Source organism: Mytilus californianus, unplaced genomic scaffold (assembly GCF_021869535.1).
Source record: "Mytilus californianus isolate M0D057914Y unplaced genomic scaffold, xbMytCali1.0.p SCAF_8, whole genome shotgun sequence".
In the NCBI taxonomy this organism is placed as follows: domain Eukaryota; kingdom Metazoa; phylum Mollusca; class Bivalvia; order Mytilida; family Mytilidae; genus Mytilus; species Mytilus californianus.
This window is the reverse complement of record NW_026262734.1, coordinates 38953779-38973032: the sequence shown is the minus strand read 5'-3', so window position 1 is coordinate 38973032 and position 19254 is coordinate 38953779. Positions and strand designations below refer to the sequence as shown.

At 32.3% G+C, this 19254-nt stretch overlaps 1 protein-coding gene across 1 annotated transcript in view; it reads left to right on the top strand.

Annotated features, from left to right (window-relative positions):
- Positions 1 to 4006: 4006 nt before the first annotated feature.
- LOC127710796 (uncharacterized) overlaps positions 4007 to 19254 on the top strand; it is a 36913-nt gene continuing 21665 nt past the window's right edge. Inside the window, exons 1-6 of the mRNA XM_052216755.1 lie at positions 4007 to 4143; positions 4689 to 4831; positions 13109 to 13331; positions 13556 to 14991; positions 15482 to 15707; positions 16626 to 16739. Of these exons, the coding sequence (XP_052072715.1) occupies positions 4113 to 4143; positions 4689 to 4831; positions 13109 to 13331; positions 13556 to 14991; positions 15482 to 15707; positions 16626 to 16739 (2173 nt within the window). The 5' untranslated portion in view covers positions 4007 to 4112. The remainder of the gene's footprint in view (positions 4144 to 4688; positions 4832 to 13108; positions 13332 to 13555; positions 14992 to 15481; positions 15708 to 16625; positions 16740 to 19254) is intronic.

The following is a 19254-nucleotide window of genomic DNA, read 5'->3' as shown; positions in this document are numbered from 1 at the left end:
ATGTTTGAAGGATTGTGGGGATGATCATAAAAGATTTTGACTAAGAAAAAAGATACCAAAGCGGCGAATCGGGCATGAAAATGAAAAACGACGACAGTACAAACAAAAGCTCACAAAACAATACTCAGAAAACTTAAGATAATGCTACACAGTTCAGACCGAAAACTGGAGGTAAACTCATGCTCTTCGTAAGGGTAAGTAAGCAGTTTCTGCTCATCAAGTGACATCATACGTGTCGCTCATGGTGAATGACGTCATAATGTAGGAAAAGAGGACGGAGTTGTGGGTACGACAAATTGTGCATATCTAGGGTCATCTTTGATTTATTGTTGTTTGCAGTGGTAGATATAACATGCATGTTCAAGGCGAAAAGGAATAAAAGATGAATACAATAGTTTTGTCCTGGAATAGACAGGAAATTTGGAATGTAACTAAAAAATGAGGGTAAATTGAGTAAGGACAGAAATTAAGCATTGCAGCAGGCCACCTACTGACTCCTCAAAGAGTTGATGCAAGGGTTCTTATTGGCCAAAGATCGTGGCACCCTCTCTATACGAGGCATCGCATTTAACGTCCCCATTCTGACCGGACGTGTCTGCCAATTTATTATGTACAGCCAAAAAAACCGACCCATTTCGGCAAGGGGATAACTGCCGTCGGAAGAATACAAAGGGATTCCCCAATCAACCCCTGGGGTTGTGGTCATCTTGACACAACTATATGATAACGGTCAACAAAATCATAATGGCGTCTGTAAAACGTTCGAAGAGATGGAATTTAAATTGAGTGTGGACTCGCATGGCGGGTGATGCATCCAAAGCAGGAGACGCTTACCCTGTCGGCGCACCCGGTCTGGCTCTTTGTGGAGGATATGCGATTCCCCGCTGTATTTTACTGTTACGTCTTCTCACTCGATTCATTAGAATTTGACATCGTTAAACACGGTTGTCTTAATTAAGATTTGCCGTTACGAACTCTCGGTGGGACTAATTTTATAATCATTTTTAGGGACAACCAACTGGAATATATCACTACTCCAAGCTTTAAGGTATATGATATGATATGATCGAGAAAATCAAGATGAAATACATGTCAAGGTTGCTGACTGAATCATGAGTATCTACAGCTAATTATAATCACATGTCATTTGTTCACGGATGCGATTAAAACCACAGACGTAAATGCATCAGACATTTTTCAAATATATTAATATCTTATAAAATAGCATAATCATGATTGCTATAATAAGAATATTTTATATGTAAAAAATATATGCTATGGTATGTATTTCTGTTATTCAAAATACGTGAAAAGGGTGGGGTATTGAAAGTCTCGTCTGCTCATCCCTATCACGAAAGGATTGAAGAGCCCCCTCCTATAGTCAATTCATTGGTAAATAGCTCTTTATTTACTAGAAAATGCAATCAAATTGGTTTTAAGTTCGGAAGGATTATCTATCTTGGTCGCTGAAATGTTCTTGAGTCTAACTCCCGAAAGAGACATCCAGATTTTCGACATTAGACATACTTTTTATCACAAGGTTTTTGGTGGGGTTCATAGTGTTCAATCTTTCGTTTGTATTCTATTAAGATTTTTGTCATTTTTTCTTATTTATTTTGGTAATTCATTGGTGGTGTTCTCATGTCTTTGTTTTATCTATGATTTGATTGCCTTTACTATTTTGATTATTAAATAAATGAAGTATGAAGCAATCATACTTGCACATTGATATAAGAAATATTTCTTTTAAAAGAGGATATTTTTTTACGAAATATATTATAACCGAAGTATAGTATATGTATGGTTCGTGATTTTGTGTTAAAAAGCAGTACTACAATAAAAACGAGATCATATGAAATATATATGTATGTTATTCATTGATGAAAATGAGTCCTTGAATAATAGAGGGTCTGGTTGGGGTTTACAGGATAGAGAATAATGGCGAAAATGTGCAGAATAAAGGGCAAAATATATAATGAATAGAGAAAAATAGGCCAAAAAAAAAAAGAATAGGGAATAATGGGTGCTAAAATTAAAAAAAAAAGAGAATAATGGACAAAATTAATAAGGAATAGAGAAAAAATGGGCTTAAAAAATTAAAGAATACATAATTGAATGACCCCCCCCCCCCCCCCCCCCCCCATCCAGACCCTCAGAATAGACCACAGTAATATAGCTGCAAGGTAAATTGTAATTCGATGTCAATGAACGGTAAAACTTTAATATTCCTGTTCATACATGTATTACATTTACTTATAATTAGTTTTTTTTTTATCAAATAAAAGATTTGTGTATTTCAATTTTACAATTTGCAATTAAAGCCAACATCCAGCTGCGTTTAAAACTTTGAAAACGATATGCAATAAATAATGTGTCTCTAAAAAATTGTCAACATAATAATTTGGCGACAACAACTGAAGGTAACGAATGGGAAATCTGATTTAGTGGATTGAAGACGGACAGTGAAGATCGCGGTCAAATGACCCAAAGAAAACAACTACGAAAATTAAGACTCACTCGAATAATACTGAAGGATTGATAATTTTTACCTCAGACGTAACTCCTACTGGTTAGGTACTTAGGAAACAACCTAGCGGGTACATTTTTGTACTATACATGTGGAACATAACAACTTTCTAACCCAGAGACGTCATCTAATAACTTATTAGCAAGAGAAAACAATTAGGTAATTTGAAATAAAAACTGTCTTATTTATTCACTTTTTTGTTACCAGTTATATCTATGCTACAAAATGTATCCATGAAATAACAGTTTATAATAACAAGAATGCACACACTGAAATGTCTCGCCTGCTTTACTACTATTGAATTTATGTTGATAGCCCTAAATATAAAGTTTTACTACAAGTATCACATTAACTTAACATGATCCAAGAAAATGAGGTCAAGGTCAAATAAGCCAAGCCAAAAATACATGTTCACCTTACAATCATTCCATACATTGAATATTGTTGACCTAAAGCTTATAATATACAAGAAACAGACCAAACCATGAAAACTTTATATTGACCAATGAACCATGAATATGGGGTCAAGGTCAGATGAACCCTGCCAGACAGATATGTACATTTTACAATCATTCCATCATGCATCAAATATAGTTGACCTATTAAATATAGTGTCTAAGTAACAAACTTAACCAGGAAGATTTAATATTGACCAAGGAACCGTGAAAATGGGGCCAAGGTCAGATGATACCTGCCAGACATTTAAACCTTATAATCATTCCATACATTAAAGAAAGTTGACCTATTACTTATCATAGTTTAAGAAAAACAGACCAAAACAAACAAAAACTTAATATTGAGCAATTAACCGTGAAAATGAGGTCAAGGACAAATAAAACCTGCCAGACTCCTATGTATACCGTAAAATATTTCCATACACCAAATATAGCTGACCTATTGCATACAGTATTTATAGAAAAACAGACCAAAACATAAAAACGTAACTTTAAACACTGAACCATGAAAATGAGGTCAAGGTGAGGTGACGTCACAAGAGAAAATTCAGACGACAAAAAGCAAGCAAATTTGAGGTCGTAATGGATTTCGACCAATGCCGAACTGAGATTTAACGAACCACATGTTGATTATGAATAAATGATCAACCGATCGTGAATAGTATAAATCGGATAAGAATTAGAGAAAAGATTCACGCATTTTGAAAACGACAGTGCTGTTGACATTTGTCGGTATTGGGTAGTATTTGGTATTGCAAAGCTCATATCAATTTTACACTGCTATAGAAATTGTATATAACAATATCAATTTGAATAGTATCTAAATATCTTAGCTTTTTAACTTTGATCTTTCAGTTATAAAATAAGTATAAGTCTAGACAACATTACATTTGTTGTATCACATGACATATAAACGCATTTAACTTGGCGGTCATTTACCAAGGACTTGAATTTCTTTTTCACAATGATTAATTAGGAATAATATGACAAGTTTCTAAAATTTAAACCCACTCGTTTGGTGAAATGATGTAATGTAAATATCCTATGTAAAATAGAATTAATAAGCGTGAAACGCAAAATACTTATGCTTAACTTTATGATCAGGTATTAGTATTTTGGACATTATCAATATGGACGGACTCTTAATCTTCTTTCTTCTAGGTGAGATAATTTTTTATTTATACGATAGATAATAATGATACAGATGAAATATTTCAATAGACTTTCTAAAATGAAGTTTATATTCTATAAGTAAGAATAAAAGATCTAAAGAGTCAATTAAAATTGTTTTCCAAACAAGTTACGTTTTCCTCACTAGATAATTTTACGACTGATTTGAAAAAGACATTTCTTGGTCAATTATTGCATATTAGGTAAAAACTTGAAGGTTTTATTGTTGGAAAGAAAACAAACATATAGGTTTAAAAAAAAGAGCCTTCCATAAAACCACTTTTGTAGAGGAATCTACATGCTAAACAAATGTGTGTCACTCTTATTACAAACTGACGGAGAATGTTTCAGAAAGGGCAGTTGTAAAAGGTACTTTTTTTAGAATGAACCACGCCATGATAAGAAAATGACTGCTAGAAATGAAATCGCCTCTCTGTGCTAACCTTCAACAGGAACGCTCAGAACCAATATTAGGGGGGGACACAAGTTTAATGTAGTAAAACTGTAATTAATAGTTGTTTTCTTTTTTTTTGTAGTCGGTATTAAATCAGTAAAAGGTTGCTCAAGGGATATATTTTTGAAAGAAAATAATTTAATCTTATCTAGTCCTGGATTTGAAGAAGGGAAGAACTATGATATAAATTTGCATTGTAAATGGAATATCCAATCAAATTCGGTGGTAAGTTTTGAAAACTTTATTTTTTTCTTTATTTTATGACCGTGTACCGTAGAATTTTATATAAGTATCACAAGTTTCTGAAAGGAAAGAGGGCGCATAAAGGTGGACGGGCAAAACCATTAGTCGTCGAAGGGGAGACAATACCATGGCTTAACATGAAATAACACACACAAAATAAACGATATATTAGAAACGCTAAACATAAAACCTTATTATTGAGCAACACGAAGTCCACAAAACAGATTCTCCAAAGGGGTTTGATATTCGTGCTTCACTAGTAACGAAACTAACACGGACAAAAATTACACAACATGTCTATTTTAGCAGATTATATGTTACCGTCTAGATTTCTTAACTGAATGTTTTGGGTTAGTGTATCATCGATATTGAAACAAATCAGCAGGTTTAGTGGTTTTTTTTTACTTCTTTTTTATATGATAAGTACACAAATTTTCAGAAAAGAATTGACAAATTATCTCTCTTGATATTTAGTAAACATTTGACAGTCTTAACAACAGTACTATGAAAGTGTTTAAGTCCTCACGTTTTTATAACACTATACAATGACTGGATGGTTCTCTTTATAATGTTATTTACTGAACGAATTAATATTTTAATAATTTGCTCTGGTTATTCAAAATTATCATTCATAAAATATTTTTATATCAAGTGGTATTTCAAATTATGCAAACAATTTCTTTGATTTACGATCTTTGGAATATGAATGTTCATTATAATTGCCCCTACTAACCTTTCATCACATAGTACATACAGGTGTCAACATTAATATATATATAATACACATAAATAATTTTATTCAACTCAATCAATAAAACTTGATTTTGAATGAAGTAATAAAATGCATAGAACATGAGGAATGTGACCTTTCCTGCTAAATACATTTTTTTAATTGTCAGTTAGAAAACGGAAGAGATACTTCTGTATGAGATTTCAGAAGTGGTACATAAGTGGCAATTGCGTGGTCAGTTTGTGGCACTATAAGCAGCGGCAACGTATTAGCTTGATTATGAAATAAGAAGATGTGGTATGATTGCCAATGAGACAACTCTCCAAAAGAGACCAAATGACATAGAAGTTAACATCTATAGGTGGCACGGTAGTATTTCCTGGCCCATAGGGATAATGATAGCCTTATTAAAATTTTCACCACTTTCTAACACTGCCCAAAAACCTACATACACAGTTAACTGAAGTACTTTCATTATAATATTCAGAAATAAATTTGAATATGCATGATGACCGTTTACTTTTTCTGCTATCTTTATAAACCTAAGGCCACTAGTGCTTTTATGTCTTTTATCATCAAAAGAATACAAGTTAAAAAAAATCTCAAAAATTCATTTTCACCTGTATGTAAAATTACTTCATATTTTTCTACACCTGATTCATCCCTCAGCTTAGGAAAGTATGTTCAGTAGATAATGTAATTTTTGTTCATTCACAGTGTTCAGATACATTGACTTATTAAATAAGTAGGGTACAAAAAGAGCAACCTAAATTTCGGAATGTAAATACTACCGTGCCACCTATATGTCACCGTACGGCCTCAACACTTTAGCAAAACCCATACCGTATTTAGTTATGTTCTACATTTTCTTCATTCATCGATCAGCATGCAATATGATACAAAACAATAGTTTGTAATGACCACTGTTGTTGCTCAAACAGCGCACCTGACGAAAGTAATTTAAAAAACTCTTTTGTGCGCTAGATAATTATATAATTTTTTACCTCGTGATAATTATATTCATTAACGTATGTCCAGCTCGGTCACTCCACAATTTATATACATATTTATGAAAGAAGAAAAAATCTAACCACTTTGAGAGAAAATATTATTTAAATACTAGTAGTACTTCGTTTGCTGTATCGTTGACGTATACCGACATCTCCTTCCTTCTGTTAGTATTGTACTATTCGAATCATCTACATGTACATGTATTTAATAATGTTTGGTGGGAGCAAGGATTAAATGCAACCCAGTGTATATTTTAAGGCAAATTATATGTTATAACTACAATAGATTTATATAATCACTCAAAGATGTATCAACTGGCCATGTAATGTTTGATCAGTGTGCAAAACATAGTTACGCCTTAAAATTTCACTAAGGGATTGTTGTGTCCACGTGCATATGACATTATGGTATTTGACTTATGAAGAGTCTGCCAGTTTATTGTTCGTAACTTATCTATCAAACAGTGATATATAATTTTTATGGGCCTCTAAATCCAAATTTCATGCAAAATAACAATGTTGACAAACAAAGCAAGTGTATATACACATGTATATATGAACAAGTCTAAATTGAAAACAACGTTCAAACCTATGATTGCGTTGGATAAAAACCGCAATTTTTATACGTGTGCATGCAAAACAAATTTCTTGTTAGAGGGGTCTAAATATAGCACAAACAACATTTTCCAAAGGACCAAAAAAGTGAAAAAGTATATTTTAACAAAACGCATTTGACTAACAGGTCGAACAACAAATGTTCTTAAACATGTATATATGTATATATAAAATATCTATTCCCGCAAAAGAATGCATGCATGGTCAAAATATATGCCTTTTGATCAAAAGGCCGTTGCTGTCTTTTGCAATTTTTCGGTTTTAAATATATATCGCCTTATTGTTCGCTGGCTTATTGTTCGCTAGCTTCAGCCTGGTAGATGTATATACTCTTTTCCAATATCTCAGGAATCAAAAAATCAATACGTGTCTTGTTTGTTCCCAGGGAAATTCTCAAGCTAAGGTTGGACAAATAAATAAAAAATATCATCCGGAAACTAAATGTTTGCTCTTATTTCGGTGTATAGAAAGCTACTGTGACCTTGACCTAGTTGTTTCAAATCAATATCAAATCCAAGTTGGTAAAAGCTGGACACATTAGGTTATAACGAAAGATAACACCAGGTAACCAACATTTACACAAATTTTTACTTTCTCTCAACAGCTGTTGTATCCTGGACAACTGACTTATTGACCCCAAGATAAATAATTTCTCGTTCTATTGGTGCATTATCACAGAAAGTTCGGGAAATATATTGGTTATGGCCCAGAATAATGTTTATCGGAAACCGAAATTTTGACGTCGGGACGTCAAGATCATCGAATAGCCAGACGCCATAAAGGCAGTCGCCATACAATCACAATAAACCAAGTTGACAACACGGCTAAAATATTTAGTTTTAAAATATCATTTTCATTAATTGTCGGATTTTCAATAATGTCAGAATATATTCTAAATAGAATTACTTCTGTTGTCAGTCATTTGGATTGCGCGTGGGTGATCTACGAGCTTACAATTGCGTTTTTCAAACAAAAGGAAATACAAAGGATGAAACCCCTACCATTTGTTTGAAAATAAATTGTCTACCGGCGAAGATTGTCCTTAAAACATACAAAGTATGTTATTGAATTGAATAACAGTTTTACTAATGTGAACCTGTTTTCAAGCAACAATGGCATAACTCAAGCACGTAACTTCATAGTAAATTGTCGGACCATGTGATGTTTTACACCAATTTATAGATTTTAATAAACAAAAATATGCAAAAATGCAAATACAGAATGATTGCTGAAAAGAAGAAATCTGCAAATGTATTATTGAAAGATGATATGTCATTGAAATACAAATTTGAAGTTCTCTGACATGATGTAAACAAAATTATAATGATAGAGGGTCTGGATGCATTCTTTTCTCTATTCTTTATACTTTTTGTCCATTATTCTCTATTCTTTATATATTGGCACCTCATTATTTTCTATTCTTTATTTTTTTTGTCCATTTTCTCTATTCTTTATAATTTTGTCATTTATTCTCTATTTTGTAAACCCCCATCCACACCCTCATGATAGGTATTACTTTATTTCATGGTGTCTTTATACTTAATATGTTTAAATCTACTACCTCCTATCATTTGAATAATATCATTAAATATTATAGAGGATTTAAAATTTCATTTAATCTCTTTTTAAGTAATAATGCTTGTTAGACGAGGTGAACTCCGTGCCGATTAAGCGCTAAATTTCACACATTATATTAAGATCCGATTTTTTTCTATAAAGAATACAGCTATTCTTATCCTCTTTTAAGCAACGAAAAGAGATGCTTTAACCAGATCGAACCAGTATAATTCATTATTTACAAACATTTATAAAATATTTTATAGTTGATGTTTTTTATTGGACAGTTTACAGAACTAAATTTAACACGTTTTATTTCTTCAGAAATTAATTATATATATTTCAATGTGTTTCGAAAGATTTCGGATTTTGTTATTCTTTATAATGTTAATTGCGATCTGTTATATAATAGGTTAACAAATCATGATACTGAAATGAGAACAACAAGGAAACCTATTAATAAAAAATGACATCAAAGTGTATAGCATTATGTTTGATGAAGATCATTTCTTTCAGGTGAATAAATGATACTAAACCCCTAACGGGAGGATTGTGCTTGATTTTCATATGATGAAGACATAATCTTTTAATCAGTTTAATTGAGGTCTGGAGCTGGCATGTCAGTAACTGCTAGTAGTCTTTTGTTAATTTATGTTGATCATTGTCATTTTGCTTAGTTTTTTTGTTACCTGTTCTAACATCGGACTCGGACTTCTTTCGAACTGAGTTTTACTGTGCGTATTGCTGTGTGTTAGTTTATTTCACATTGGCTATATGTATAGGGGACGGTTGAGATCTCACAAAACATGTTCAACCCCGCCGCATTTTTGCGCCTGTCCCAAGTCAGGAACCTCTGGCCTTTGTTAGTCTTGTATGTTTTATTTTTTTTTTTTTTTTTTTAATTTTGGCTCATTTATATGTTTCAAAGTTTAGTGTGACGTCATTTTCGCTGAAATAGTATACATTATTGTTAAGGGGCCAGCTAAAACCAGCCTCCGGGTGCGGGATTTTTCTTACTGCGTTGAAGACCCATTGTGGCCTTGGGCTGTTTTCTGCTACTTAGTCGGGTTGTTTTCTCGTTGACACCTTCCCCGTTTCAATTATCAATTTTATCATATTTCAAAACATTGATTTAATATTCATATATTAATATTGGTAGAGTACATTTCGTCGGTGATCTCTTTTCGAACAATGTTTCATGCGTATTGATAAACTGCATGCTGTAATCTGTAAGATGAAAGCAAGAGACGAAGCACATTTTCACGGTAAGCGGGAATACTTGCTGAATTGACAGGTCGCTTTCTTTCCTAACTTTAAAACTATAGCTTTGCTTCCGATAAATTTTTAAAAAGTACTTTCATATTTTGAATATATGCTAAATAACTGTCAAAATCTATAAAAATATTGCAGTTTTGCGCTTTCTTTAAACATTTATAAATTGATTATATGATAGATGGTTTTATAACCTATAGTACCAACATAAAGCGTTACTCTAAATTTTAGTATTGAAATATTGGGGTTTTTTTTAAATGGCCATGTGTGTTTAGTGGAATATAACTTTTTCTTTAACAACAATTAGTAAACAATGTAAGGTAATTCCACATGGAAAACTGCATTCAAACTTAAAATAAGAGAACTATATAACATTAATTCACGATTTTTTTTTGTAATCACTTTAAATCACGTTACCCTTCCAGAGCATTTGAGATCACCCGCAGTTTTTGGTGGGGTTCGTGTTGCTCAGTCTTTAGTTTTTTATGTTGTGTTTTGTGTACTGTTGTTCTTTGTTTGTCTTTTTCTTTTTTAGCCATGGCGTTGTCAGTTTATTTTCGACTTATGTGTTTGAATGTCCTTTTTGTATACTTTGCCTCTCTTAAACGTTTTATTCGTCTCTTCTTTTGAAAGAAAAAATAGGAAACAGATGAACACAAACGAATAAGTAGAAATGAAAACAAAATACTTTCCATTGTTTTGACAATGCAAACAAATTTTATGTACACGTAATAATGATTTTTCCAAACTGAAGGCAAACATTTAGAAGAACCTAAAATGACCAGAACGTGGACGTTTTTACGATGCTGATTGTTTTAAATGTTCAACGTTCTTTTTAAATCAAATAACACATGCAACAGCTCTTGAAGAGATCTACAGCATGTTGAGGGCTAAACTTCTGCGAACAAGCGAAAGCATAACACAATGTTGTCTCAGATTTGATGTCAAATCCTTAATCGTCATCAACCTTGAAGAGTTTAAGCAATAATTTCTTCTGTAAATTGCTCTACGTTTAATCCGAATGGAATATAACCACAGACGTTAAGTAAACAACATGCAATTTTCGATTGAAATGAAATAATTTGTTATTAAAAGCTTATTATGTGAAAACATTTTTAACCCCTCCACATTCTGTATGTACTTGTCCCAATTTAATCAGGTCGGGATCCTGTAATGTAGTGGTTTTCGTTGGTAGCTGTCTTGTTTTATATTTTTTTCGTGTATGTTTTTGTCATAAACCAGATCGTTGTTTTTTTGTTTGTTTTTTTTTCGTTTGAATTGCTTAAACATGTTATATCCACTTCTTTTTACCCTGTTGGATAGTTTTCTCATTGGCATTTATACCACATCTCCTTATTTCATATGATTAATGTCACAAAATGTACTGTAGCAAATATTTCAGCTGTGTATGTACTTGCCTCTGTAATGGAAACAATATTTAAGGAATTTGATTGGATTGAATGATTGATTAATTGGTTAATTGATTGGTTAGCATCCAATGGCGATTAATGCGTGATATTGAAGACAATGGGAATTTGTAATATAATGTATATGACAAAAGATAGCACAACACTAAGAATGTGGTCATGGTTTGAATTCTGTAAAGCATTTTTTAACTGATTCAAATATCATTGATGTGGTTGTTTATTTTGCATACGATTGTTAATACAAACTTCATACGGCAATTTAATGAATAAGAATCAAATTCTAAGATTTTGTTACTTTTAATTCTCTCTGAATAGCTGGTTGTAAAATTAAAGGACACAAGGTATGATATGACCTCTGTTTGGCCCATTGAATTCGAAAATAAATATATAAATACATTGCAGTTTAGTTTTTTTTTCCTTTCTTGTGTTCTATCCCTTGCAACATACGGGTATCTGAAACAAACAGATAAAGGACAGGGAACTAGTCTATCTTTTGTGCCTGTCACGTGATAGAAGACTTGTATGTGATTCTCTAATGTCATCTTCATGTATTTTTTCTTTGATAGACTCTGTTTAATTTATTCACATATTATATATACTCGGGACAAATTAGAGATTAAGTTATTGTAAAAACACATGAATATTGTTTAAGAATATATATTGACATATGTATGTTTTTTGATATTTGTGTCGTTGGATTGTGTCAAATTGACGTATTACAACTCACATCGCCTTTTATTCGTCTTCCTCGTTTCACTTAACATTAGAATTTCGGAAATCAATTATAAAAACTTGCATTTAATCTTACATATTTTCCCTTTTGACTTTTAAGGAAAAGGTGCAAATTAAGCTTTCAAAAGTGCCTCATTTTGAGGTCTTCAAATTAATATTTAGAAAGAAGCAACAGCCTTATCCAAAAAATAATATTTCTTTGAGATGTTATTTACCACAATTTTTGTGCAAGTCAAATATCTTACTGCTTTAGGATGTTTCTAATAAATAACCAAAAGGCAGTTTTCTTTAAAAGAATATGTCAATCTTCACATTTTAATGATATCAGAGTTACATTTTCATCGGAAATGACATTGTTCTAATACAGTGTATTCCTTTTTTTTTAATCAGTTAATGTATACAATTGTTTTGAAAGAATAAAAGAATTTTAATATTTTGTTTGAATTCAAGGGTAAATAGATTTCTTATACCTTTTAACTTTTTTTATTCGAGCCCCGCTGATGAGTCTAGTGTAAACGAAACGCGCTTTTGGTGTAAAAAATCATAAGCCTGGTATCTTTGAAAAGATTCTTTGATATATATATATATATATATTTATTACATCGGTGATCCGTTTATTTTGCAATCGCCAATGGCAGTCAGCAGGGTTTAAGAACATTTGTTGTTCGACCTGTTAGTCAAATGCGTTTTGTTAAAATATACTTTTTCACTATTTTGGTCTTTTGGAAAATGTTGTTTGTGCTGTATTTAGACCCCTCTACCTAGAAATTTGTTTTACATGCACACGTATAAAAATTGCGGTTTTTATCCAACGCAATCATAGGTTTGAACGTTGTTTTCAATTTAGACTAAGTCTTGTTTATATATGCATTGTATATATACATACATCCTCCTTTAAATTTTACATTTTTTCTAGATCACTGTAAATTTTACGATTTTCAATTTGGAGTATCAATATAAATGCAACTGGGATTACGTGATGGTGTATGATGGGATTTGTAGGGAAGTGACATCAACAAAATTTTGTGGAACAAAAGCGCCACCTACCTTTAAAGGGGAGATCAGCATATGCATAGAATTTAAATCAGATCATATGGTAACAAAGCAAGGCTTCCAAGTTTTGATAAAGAAACTCCAAGGTGAGAAGAGTCATGTTCCTAACTTAAATCCTCTTTCATCAAAATGTTGTTGATATTTTAATATCTTTGCGTTTGAGAATTTACAAATTAGAAATGTATTTGCACATTAAAGATAAACATTTTCAAAAGCACATTGAATTATTTAACATACTCTAGAAACTCTAATTTTTACCACTGAAGCAATTTAGAATTTTTTAGAATATTTTCAAATCTATTTAATTCAGATACCAATCAACAACAATCAACTGACTATAACCGATTGGAGTCATCTTCTATAGAACAGTTTATTACTGAAAATAACCTAAATTCAATGTCTTTGTCTACTGATGGAGAACTTCACATTGGTTGGAGAAAGGATTACCATTCCTCTGCTGAAATGTCGCCTTCGTTAGAAATGGATAATACTCAAGGATCTACAGCTGTTGAACAATATCAATATTATACAAAAATTCTATCTTTAGATGAGATTGACAATTATTCCCCATCGGGGATGTTGATATCTGCACCAGAGTCTCAAAACGTTTTTCATGCTTCTTTTCTTAAAAGTGAAATGAATGAAATAAAAGTGAGCAATAATTTACATTACCAACATTCACAAATAAAACCGACACAGTCACAAGGTATTGTAGCCACAGAATCATCTAATATTCTGCAGATTCATGTAACAAGCATTGTGCCGACTCAGCAATCAAATATTTTTGCTACACTCCATTCAAGCTTTCTGCCAACACAGTTATTAAGAATTATACCGACACAGTCATACATTCTGTCAACTCCGTCATCAAATATGCAATTGACATTGACGCAGTCTTTGATTAGTTTGGCAACTCGACCCTCAAGTATTATGCCATCACAGTCAATGAATATTCCGTCGTCACAATCATCAAGTATTCTGTCGTCAAAGTCATCAAGTATTCTTTCGCCACAATCATCAAGTGTTCTGTCGACAATTGGTGTGATGGATTCTGCCTTTTCTAGCCACAGTTTTATCTATACTTCAACAAAATGGGAGACTTCGCTACCTAACATGTCGTTATCTGGTAGTTTATTGACTGATATCTATTATGGGTATTCAGATGCATCACAAACGCCTGGAACAATACAAGATGTAGATACATTAAATGATGATAAAAAGATTAAACAAATTCCTAATCAGAAGAAACCGTTATTAACTACTGTGAATACATTGAGCCCTGATACGTCTTTTACTTTAGATTATTTTATATCAAAGATGTATATTCCAACACAAGTAAGATCCACTTCTTCTTACAGACTGGCGTCAAGTATCGAAGAAATAAGTGATATATATGAAACGGATTTTGATTCATCCGATAAATTTTATGAAACAGAAACACCACATATTTATAGTTTTTCTAAATCGTTAGCGACAAATATATTTAAAGGGATATCAGAAACGTCAACTTATGGATCTATATCAGACATTTATATTACTTCTTCGAGCTCGTCTCTTCCAAAATCATCGATTGCATATGATGCACGAAGTACAGAAGTACCATCGACATACATGTATGACTTACCGGTTGCTTGTTTCATGACAGAACAAGTATTAATAAACGGTACCGGTAGCTTGGTTGTAGATATGAAACCGTCAACAGGACAACTTGAGTGTTCGTGGTTGTTGCTTGGACATTTTGATGAGGTTTGTTACAACTGATTATCATAAGAAAGCTTAAAAAGAATTTAAGTACAAAGCACTGATAATATTAATAACTGAAGTTTGAAACTAAGTACATTAGTCTGACGTGACAATTGCTCGCTAATGCATGCCAGAAAGAGTGTTTATAACAGATATGAAAAATATGGTTTATTGCTGACTGAAAAGAGGTTTTTTTAACTCTTTTCATTCTTCAATTGTTAAGCAATATACTAGTACTAAAATATGAGTTCAAAATTAATATTAAAATTACCTGCATAATGTTTTTTTTTTTACCTGCAAGGCTTAATCAATTTATTAGTCTTATCTACTTTCGAGTGTTAGAATGAAAACATTAAGAATGAAGCTGTAAAAAAATAAGTCATATAGTAATATAAGTTGTATAGTACAATGAAAATTCTCTTAAGGTATTTTTTTGTTTTTTTATGTTTTTTGTTTTTTTGTTTTACTGTTTTATTTAATTATCATTTTTCAGACAATTGAAGTCAACATAACAAACTTCAATATTTATACCGGTGTTGACTGTGACACTGAGGGTCTTGTTATCAATGACGGATTGTCAGCCAAGGACGGTGTACTATTCAAATTGTGCAAACATACTTCTCATATAAACCTGTTGTCGTCGGGACCGGCTTTATTTGTAGAGGTCATGACAAGAGGACATATTAATTTAACATTAGAATACGACCCAAAACCGAAAGGTAAAAGTATTTATTTAACATAGAAATAAGACCTCAAACCGAAAGGTAAAGGCAAAACGCTGTGATGTGTCTCAACTACAGACAGCAAAAGTTTAGGATATAAATAGTATTACCATTTAAAACTTAAAATACAGACAACAAAAACAAATTTATTATACAATATCTTCAAAAGTAATACATAAATAAACACTTAACACTGTTACAAAGACATCATCAACAACAACGTATATTCATACACCGGAGAACAAAAATTGCATGTGAAATAACAATGTAGGGACCAAGTGTATTGTCATCATTGAAGACTATACTTGGCTGATTTTTAACAAACATTTGTAAATTTTCCGTTGGTAATGTTTGAAAATTATAAAAAAAAACAACGTCCCAATCCATGAGGCAAAGTTGACCTTACATGTAGCTGAATTTGGCTATTATATTAGGTTCCCTTTTGGTCTTGTTAATGCTCATTGATTCATGACCTACCTGGCAAATAAACAAATAGATAGGTCAGGCTGTTAGTTAGTTTTCTCTTTTGAATTATTTCGCTTGTTGTCTTCCTGTGTCTTTATAGCTTACTTTACGGTATGGGTTTTGCTCATTATCGAAGGGCGGGCAGTGATCTGTAGTTTCCTCTTTGTCTTTTTGTCTTTGGTTGATAGTTGTCTCATTTACGAATTTTGGGTCTTCATTGCTATTCATCTTCGTACTGTACTTTATTTTGCCTTTTGAACTCTTTTGATTCGAGCGTCACTGATGAGTCTTTTGTAGACGAAACGCGCATCTGGCGTACAAAATTTAAGCCTGGTATCTATGGTGAGTTTATTGGCAGTCATACCACATTTCCACTTTTAAGCATGAAATAGTTTACCTGTAAGGCATTTTTTAAATTAGCTTAAATTTAATGTACTGTTGTAATTTAAGGTTTGGATTGTCCTGCCAGGCTATCAAAGTGTGGTGATAGGAACTGTCTTCCATCAGAATGGTGGTGTGATAATGAGGTTGATTGTTACCATGGAGAAGACGAACAGTCATGTGGTATGTTATTGGTCAGGTCTTGTGAAGAAATCATAAAATTGCCCCATAGAAGTAATTTTAAATAATTCAATACCCAACTACGTCTGTATAGAACATACCAATAAATGCATGATCACGGACATTAGAGTTCTATCAATATTAATAAAATAGGGCCAATGGGTGTCACTATTTTCTTCCCATTGGACCTACATGTTTTGTGTATTTTATTAATAATGATAGAACGTCTAGTGCCTGTGGCTGTGGCATGATACCGATTTCAGTAACGACACGTGTTTATTTCAGTGACCTTTATTAGGTAATGTCAGTACCATTAGTTTGGGAAACAAAATACATTAAATCTTGTGATCCATCGAAAAAATATATTCAACGACTGTGAATGTATGGTAACCTTTAGAATACCATTCAAATTATTGTTTTAATACATTTGCACCTAATTCAAATTTGTCCTTGTGGCCAGTTTCCATAGGGCTGCGAGAAGACGAAATAATAATTATTACGGTTGACATACTTGGAAGGCCTATTACGAACGATTCCGATAATACAAATAGGCGTGTTATACACCATATTGTGGATAATTCAATGTAGATTTACGGGATAACAAGTTTCAGTGGGATAGACAACCGCAAAATCGAAATATATCGGAAGTTCGCGACCGGGTGAAATTTCTCAAATATACGAGTTAGATACCTTAATTGCGTTATATTTATGTATATAGGTAAACAAAATTCAGAGACAAGTGCCAATGGTTTTGCAGGGTAATATCAAACGAGTTCATTCCGAATATCTTAAGAATTGTGAGCTGATGTCCTAGAAATTGAAATGATGTACTCATAATTTAAGGTTACAATCAATTCAAATTGAAATGTAAAACATATCAAAAGTTTTGACAAAAACAATGATGCAAGGCAAGGGGTTCGGATTTGAAAAGTCACGTGTTGTATACACATTGTCTTCTTTGTATATACTACCGTAATCTATTTAAAAAAAAGTCTTTTCTTTTGGACGGCTCTAAACTAAGATCTATGATAAACGCAATGATTTAAATGTTCCAAATATCAGCTTGTGTCCCTTGATTTGAAACACATCAATAGATTCCAAAAGGCAATTGCATTTTTTAATTAAACAGGGGTTCAAATTTACTTTAGGCAATGGAAGGTCCAGGACCTTTGACCAAACAGACTGAAAGGTCCTCCTTTATTCTTAGAAGGTCCAATTTAAATTGAACTTGAATTTTGAAATTGAATTTATAAAAAATCAGAAAAGGCTAACACTTCCAAAGCACTCACCAGGTGTAACTGTTTAAAGGTATGATATCTAAAAACCCAAAAGGGACCATGTATGCAATGTTTTGGCAAAGTTTTTAACTAATGATATCTAGGTATGGTCTTTGTTTGATTATGTGACTTTGTGTTGTTTGTGAAAATGTGAGTTTACTGCTGAAGCATAAACAAGTAAGTAAAGTTTATAAACTGATTATCTTTAATTCAGTCTCAAATAAATCAAAACATCTAGTATTGTAACTATGAAGATAAATAAATAAAATGATAATAAATTGTTGCATTGTCATTATATGGCCATTCAAAGTTCTTATATATATGTTTATTTAAAACTGAATTAGTTATTCATTTTAACTCATTTTCCAGACATGGGCAGTTCATATTCTTCCTCTGTTTCATTCTTTTTCCCCTTTAATTTGTGCCCACTGCAGTGAGGGGTTCTGGTGCTATTCTCAAACCAATACATTATACTGGGTAAAGGTTCGAATTCTTTAATAGAAGGGCCTTCACTCATGATATACAGCTGATTTTGCAAAGATTCCTGTGTTAATTTAGTTCTCAATTTACTTTTTAATGTATTCATTAAGGAAAAACCCCTCTCACAGCCGCTAGTAGATGGTGAAATAGTAAATAACCAATAAATTAGCTTCTCAATAGCTGACAGACTTTGACTCTCATCTTCAACTAAAGTAGGACAAGCACCAAGTACTGCACCCTCATTTTTCCTTGTGGCAGCTTTATTTTGTAACACCATACTGTACATATTTAACAATGGATTTGCCCTAAATCTGCTTAAATAAAGTTTTAGTTCTGTCCATTCAGATTTGATTTGCTCCTTTTCATTATCAGAAAATATTTGATTAAACTCCGGTTGATTTACCAATTCTACTATCTGGTCATTACCAAATTCAGCAAGTTCAAATCCCCTACCAAGAGGCCACTGATGGAAATTAAATATCTGAAGAAGTGAGAGGGGTTTTTCATTCAAAGATTTGAATCTTGATTCAATATATTTAATGGTACCATCAATTAATGCATGGAGATCTTTATCAGATTTCATGTCAACAGACTGGACATTTCTTGTACTTATTTTTATTTCCCCAAATGTTTTGTTTGTTACATCAAATTTCTCTACAAATTGTGTACAATATTTCCCAGTACCATTTTTCAATTGAGTAAGATGGATGACAGCTGCTTCGATGTGATCATTTAATTCAATTACTAAATAATCATCAAGT